Consider the following 6,596-nt stretch of genomic DNA (forward strand, 5'->3'; position numbering starts at 1 on the left):
ATAACTGATAGCTATATCCCCAACATTAGGCCCCAGGTTGACTTTGAACTTTGTTCTTTGTCAATCTTCAACACTTAAACAAAATCCATCTTCTTATCCACGCAGAAGCTTTTTGTAACCCGCCATGACGTCATCTCTTGAAAACACAACAAACTTTTATGGCGTCATCTCCCAACGGATCTTCATCTTTAATGCCTTCCAAGAATCGAGGCATCTGTGTAGTTGGATAACCATTATTAGGCTCTTCCTCGATTTTCGCGCCCGTCTGTTCACCTTTTTCCTTATAAATAGGCACGCCTCGGCCTTTCTCATTCTTCTCTCTCTCTCTCTCTCTCTCTCTCTCTGTCTTCTTCCTCTCGCAACCCTCCTGCTGCTCGAGCTTCGCCGCCGTCGCGCTTCACCTCCATCTCCGTTGATCTTGGCCGCTTCATCAACCCGAATCGGTCCAGAGAAACAGCGGCGACCTCCGCAGAAGATCTGTGGCTGTAAGTGTTCTCCTTTTCGCTTCTCAGATCCGCATTAGGGTTTCCAGGCTTCTACGTGTTCTTCATAGTTCATCGCAGTTCTTCGTAGTTCTTCCACCGCAGGCCTCTTCTTGATCCAAAAAGATATATATGCTTGTGCGGTAGTGGTTTTGTGCCTACTCTTGATACCCATAGATCCCTTTCTCTGGTTCAAAGACCTCATTAGAACTTACAGACTCATATGCGCTAAACTTTTTAGGTCTAGAATTTTTCTCATTTAGAATAGCCATTTGATCTCGAATAATACCAAGCAATTAGGAAACTTGTTTGTCTCAACACTTAGCTGAATTTGCTTTCTCAAATATTTGTAGTCATGGCGGCTTACTATGCCGTCTTTCTTTTCCTTATATGGCATTAGCCCTTAACTAAGCCGCCATTACTCCCCTGTATTATCATAATTTAACTGTTAATTTCACCATTGAATTGAACCGGCATGTTGCCTTTCTTTTCAGTTCATTTTTGAACATCATGCCGTCCAAAGCGCCAACCATTAAGATATCGGGCCCAATTCCATATCTAATATCTGCAACTTCCAAGTCCTTTGCGAAGTGTACCTTCAGGAAGAGCCGACCGTGGACCTCTTTAGAGAATATTTTTATCTGAACCGGCAAAACGAGTGCACCAACGGCCTTAGCTTGGAGCTTGGAGGCATCTCAATTCAGCGTCGGCATGGCGCTGTCTTCCCCCTCATAGTCTTGCCAAGTCATCCCAAAGACTGGAATCAGACTTGGTTTTATTGTCAAGATACCTCACCACCAAACGAACATCCCCTGCCAGGTTATCGCTCAGAGCGTCTTGACTCCAAATTTGCACTTCCTAACAAACTCACTGCTGCTGAACGCAAGAAATTGATACCATCCATCAAAAGGATTAATGCTTTGTTGGGGAACGGGTTAATCGGAGTTGATCTGACCCGCTGCTGGATCTCATGGCGGGTTATCCCTCTAAGCCGTCGATCAAAATTGATGTACGAGTATGGTGGAGGCCCATATGACTCTCTTCGTCACAGCTCCGTTTAGTTAATGGAAGAAGATATTGTTTCAATGTCAACCCTTCTGGTGAACAGAAAATACGAAGACTGCAGTATCGTCGGGTTAAACCCCTTCTGCAAGCTTAACCCGGCGCCAGAAGTAAGGACACTCTAATCTCTCTCCTTTGTATTTTTCCCAGTCGTATTGTTTAATACTTGCCTGACCTTTCATCTTGTTTTTACCTGTCTGCAGGCCAGATCTAATTTCTGGAAAGTTAAATATGACCACGAAGCTGCCAAGAAAGCAAGAGCCGCCGCCATAAATGCTAAGAAAACGACCCGGAGGTCCAAAAAGAAGAAGAAGAGCACCGCTGAAGATATGATGAAACTCGATGATACTTCTGAGTCGGAGGTAGCCCTTGACTCCCTTGGCCAACTTTTTAATAATCTTATTAACACTAATCATTACCAGGACGACACTGGGGCCAGTCAGGCCGTGGAAGAAGAGGTAACTATTTCCTCCGACTCAGCCCATTTGCCAAGACAGAAACTTCGAGTCGTAACCCGGAAAGTAAGGTTTTCACACCCTTTGGCTTATCTGGACCCTCACTCTCTTTTGAAAAAGCAGCAACATGAGAGCCGCCGTCAAGCCCGGACCGAAGACGAACCGGCTGTTGTTCTTCAACAAACTCCCCAAAAACGCCATAATGAGGTTTATTTCTTTGTCTTCGACTTTCTGTTAATGGATGTCCTTCCTTGTATTACTTAGTTTGTCTTATCTTTGCAGGAGGTATCTCGCTCTTCTGGAGACTCGTCTCAAACCCAGTTCCCGACCTTCAAGACTACCCCTGGGTAAGAAAAAATACTGTCTTCCGTGTTTTTCAAATTGTCTCTTTGTACTAACAGTCCTATAATCTTTCACTTAGTGGCCAAGCTAAGTCCAAGAAGGCCAAGGTGACTAAACCGGCGGAAGACCCGCCAGTCCTTACTCCTGAACCGGCAAGGCCACCTTCTCCTCCATCAATTGAAACTCTAGAAGACCCGCCTGTCAATGCAGAAGCAAATCCTCCTGAGCCGTCGTTTGATGACACCACTGTGAATCCTTCCGCAACTGGACCATCAAGCTCAGCCAACCCGCCATCACCGTCTGCGCAAGACGTTTTGATCACTGGGAGCCACTTTGTGAGCCGGGGAATCCAACCGTGTTGTCTTGCCACACGGCGAAACAAGAGGCATTGGAGAGACAGAAAGTGCGCTTCGATGTTGCATATTATGATCATCTGAATGCCAACGATATTTTATCCGGCTATCTCAGCCATGTACACTCCAGTCGTGTAACACCCCGGTAGTTAAGCTACAGTAACCACACACAAATGGTGCCATGTCATCAAGATTAATTTTCCAAACCTCACTTTGATCCAAGCCGAAAGCAAATTCAAATTCCAAAAACAAGTCAAATTATTATTTCTTCAGACAGTAAATTAAAAATGTTTGTCGGGTTGCAAATATTCTCTATCTGGTTTTCATTCATTAACCAACATTTTGGAAGTACTGAAATGCATGGTATAATCAAAACCAGTGACAACAATATCTTAATGGACCTTTTAATTCAAACATGATTTTGAGCCTTTCAAAATGACCTCAAAACCTTAGGTGTGTCACCACTATATTGCATACTATTTGTGTGCCAATTTTCAAATTTAACTAAGTTCATATGACATTTAAAATTTGTTTTTACAAAATGGCGGAGATAAATAGGAACAGAAAATAAAAAAAAGGAAGAGGAAGAAAGTATTGTGCGGTTGGGCTCTAAGCCAACAGTACACAGCCCAGCCCATGGGGAGGTCATCTTCCTCCCCTGTTCATCCAGAGCGCCGTGGACGCTCGTACGTCGTCCGTGGCGTGGATGCCACACACGGCGGCCATCCGCTGCATCTCCCGATGGATAAGAAGGACCCCCTTGATCCCCTCCTAACCCTAGCGCCAACCACCCCCTCCCTCACTCCCTTTCGCTCTCTCCCGAGCGCGTCTGGCGCCACGCCGCCGTTGACCACGAGGCCAGGAACCTCCCCGCGCTGCCTGGGAACGGCCAGGGGGACCGCCTTCTTCTTCTTCATCCTCTCCGTTGCCCCTGGACAAGCCGGGGCCGTCCCTTGCACTCGCCATCGACGACGTCTTCGCCGCGTACATCGCCATCGTCCGCCGTCGATTGCCGCCGCTGTGGTCCACCTCCGGCCTCCCCGGCCATGCCCCCGAGTTCACAGTGAGCTTCTCCTCCTTCTCCCCCTGTTTCCCCCTTCGATCTGATGCCGTAGGCTGCGCATCCCATCGTGCTCGAAGCTCCATGCCTGCGGCCATGCTTAGCCGCCCATGGTAGTGCCCTCGTCGTGTCCGGTCGAATGCGCGTGCGCCCTGGCCGCGCCCGCGCCGCCCGCTGCTCGTAGCCGCCCCCTGGGCGCCTTCCTGCCCATTGCTGCAGCTGCTTACGGTTGCCGTGCGCCGATCCCGCGCTCGCCCTGCTGCTGATTCTCCTTGCGCGCCACTGCTGCTATTGCCTGCTGCTCTTGCTTTGCGTACTGCTACTGCTCAAGCTACTGCCTGCTCCTGTCACTGCCTACTACAGCTGTTGCCGCTTGCTGTGTTACGCTCTTGCGCCGCTACTGCACGCTGATACTGCTCCTAGCAATGGCTGCTGCTGTTCGCTCCTTCTAGCTGCTGTTGCTCTGCTCCCGAGCCGTGGTGTGTGTGCGTGAGTGTGTGCAGAGGTGTGTGAGCCGGCCCTTGTTTAGTCTAGCTTAGGATTAAATTAGTGCCAAGTTAGTCTAATAGTAGATGACATGTAGGCCCCCCTTTAAATAAGTTAGATTTATTTATTTGTTTAGGTATAGCCTATGACATGTGGGCCACTTCCTGCCCTTTTGACTAGTTAAGTTGACTTGGTCAACTCGGATTAAAACAAATTAAAATAAAACCAGAAATTTTAGAAATTGTTTAAACCTTTGAAAATTAATAGAAATTAATCCGTGTGTCAGATGAAAAAGTATTATACATGAAAGTTGCTCAGAACGACGGGACGAATCCGAATATGCGGTCCGTTCGTTCGCCACACATCCCTAGCATAGCGAACATCAAACTTTTCCCTTCCTGTTCATCTGTCCGAAAACGCAAATCATCGGGAATACTTTCTCGGATGTTTTTCCCCTTCGCCGGTATCACCTAGTACTGCGATAGGTCACCTCTGATACTGCGTATTGTCAGGTCTTGCTTTGTGCTTCTTTGATTGCTCTATTATTTATTGTGTTTCCCCTCCGTTACTTCTTTCCGGTAGACCCCGAGACTGCCGGCGACCCCCAGTACGACTACGGTGTTGACGACTCCTTCTTGCCAGAGCAATCAGGCAAGCCCCCCCCTTTGATCACCAGATATCGCCTACTCTTCTCTATACTGCTTGCATTAAAGTAGTGTAGCATGTTACTGCTTTCCGTTAATCCTATCCTGATGCATAGCCTGTCCTTGCTACTACTGTTATTACTTTTACCTGCAATCCTAATGCTTAGTATAGGATGCTAGTTTATCATCAGTGGCCATACATTCTTGTCCGTCTGCCATGCTATACTATCGGGATGTGATCACTCAGGAGGTGATCACGGGTATATACTATATACTTTATACATGATACATGTGATGACTAAAGTCGGGTTGGCTCGAAGAGTACCCGCGGTTGATTCATGAATTGGAGGCTGGAAGGACATACTTTCCCGATGGCCCTCTGTGTGGATCTTTGTGGCGAAGCGACAGGGCAGGTTGAGACCACCTAGGAGAGAGGTGGGCCTGGCCCTGGTCGGTGTTCGCGGTTATTTCAAAATAACACGCTTAACGAGATCTTGGTATTTGATCTGAGTCTGGCTACTGGCCTATAGGCACTAACCATCTACGCGGTGACAGTTATGGGCACTCGACGTCGTGGTATCAGCCGAAGCCTTCGTGACGTCAGCGACTGAGCGGCGCGCGCCGGGTTGGACTGGAACGCCTACTCTTGTATAAGGGAGGCTAGGTCTGCTCACCGGCCGCGTACGCAACATGCAGGTGTGCAATGGGCGATGGGCCCAGACCCCTGCACCATAGGATTTAGACCGGCGTGCTGACCTCTCTGTTGTGCCTAGGTAGGGCTGCGACGTGTTGATCTTCCGAGGCCGGGCATGACCCAGAAAAGTGTGTCCGGACAAAGGGGATCGAGCGTGTTGGGAAATGTGGTGCACCCCTGCAGGGAAGTTAATCTATTCGAATAGCCGTGATCTTCGATAACAGGACGACTTGGAGTTGTACCTTGACCTTATAAAAACTAGAACCGGATACTTAATAAAATACACCCTTCCAAGTGCCAGATACAACCGGTGATCGCTCTCTCACAGGGCGACGAGGGGAGGATCATCGGTTAGGATTATGCTATGCAATGCTACTTGGTGAACTTACCATCTACTCTTTTCTACATGCTGCAAGATGGAGGTGGCCAGAAGCGTAGTCTTCGACAGGACTAGCTATCCCCCTCTTATTCCGGTCATTCTGTAGTTCAGTCCACATACGATACCCCTTTTCCATTTGATACCAATGCATACATATGTAATGTAGCTCCTTGCTTGCGAATACTTTGGATGAGTACTTACGGTTGCTTTTCTCTTCCTTTTCCCCTTTCCTATACTCGATTGTTGCGACCAGACGATGGAGTCCAGGAGCCAGACGCCTCTGTCGATGATGACTCCTACTACACTGGAGGTGCCTACTACTACATGCAGGCCGCTGACGACGACCAGGAGTAGTTAGGAGGATCCCAGGCAGAAGGCCTGCGCCTCTTTCGATCTGTATCCCAGTTTGTGCTAGCCTTCTTAAGGCAAACTTGTTTAACTTATGTCTGTACTCAGATATTGTTGCTTCCGCTGACTCATCTATGATCGAGCTCTTGTATTCGAGCCTTCGAGGCCCTTGGCTTGTAATATGATGCTTGTATGACTTATTTTATTTGTAGAGTTGTGTTGTGATATCTTCCCGTGAGTCCCTGATCTTGATCGTACACGTTTGCGTGTATGATTAGTGTACGATTGAAT

The 6,596-nt window shown here is 48.0% G+C and overlaps 1 protein-coding gene across 2 annotated transcripts; it reads left to right on the forward strand.

The window, feature by feature from the left end:
- Window positions 1–3,157: 3,157 nt before the first annotated feature.
- LOC125556346 lies at window positions 3,158–6,326 on the forward strand. Of its 2 annotated transcripts, none has more exons than XR_007305067.1 (2): window positions 3,158–3,757; window positions 4,823–4,884. XR_007305067.1 is itself a non-coding variant. In XM_048719095.1 (2 exons), the coding sequence occupies exons 1-2, from the start codon at window positions 3,331–3,333 to the stop codon at window positions 6,309–6,311; spliced, it is 528 nt and encodes a 175-aa protein (XP_048575052.1). In that variant the 5' UTR covers window positions 3,256–3,330; the 3' UTR covers window positions 6,312–6,326. The 2 variants fall into 2 exon arrangements, 1 of the variants encoding a protein (XP_048575052.1); XM_048719095.1 differs by lacking the exon at window positions 4,823–4,884 and adding an exon at window positions 6,211–6,326 and having other exon boundaries at window positions 3,256–3,757.
- The last annotated feature ends 270 nt before the right edge of the window (window positions 6,327–6,596 follow it).

This window comes from Triticum urartu, chromosome 5 (assembly GCF_003073215.2).
Source record: "Triticum urartu cultivar G1812 chromosome 5, Tu2.1, whole genome shotgun sequence".
NCBI lineage: Eukaryota > Viridiplantae > Streptophyta > Magnoliopsida > Poales > Poaceae > Triticum > Triticum urartu.

Coding starts and splice junctions, on each gene's coding strand:
- LOC125556346 (XM_048719095.1), top strand. CDS start 3,331: ATGGGGAGGTCATCTTCCTCCCCTGTTCATCCAGAGCGCCGTGGACGC. Junction 3,758..6,210: donor GCCATGCCCCCGAGTTCACA/GTGAGCTTCTCC, acceptor TGTTGCGACCAG/ACGATGGAGTCCAGGAGCCA.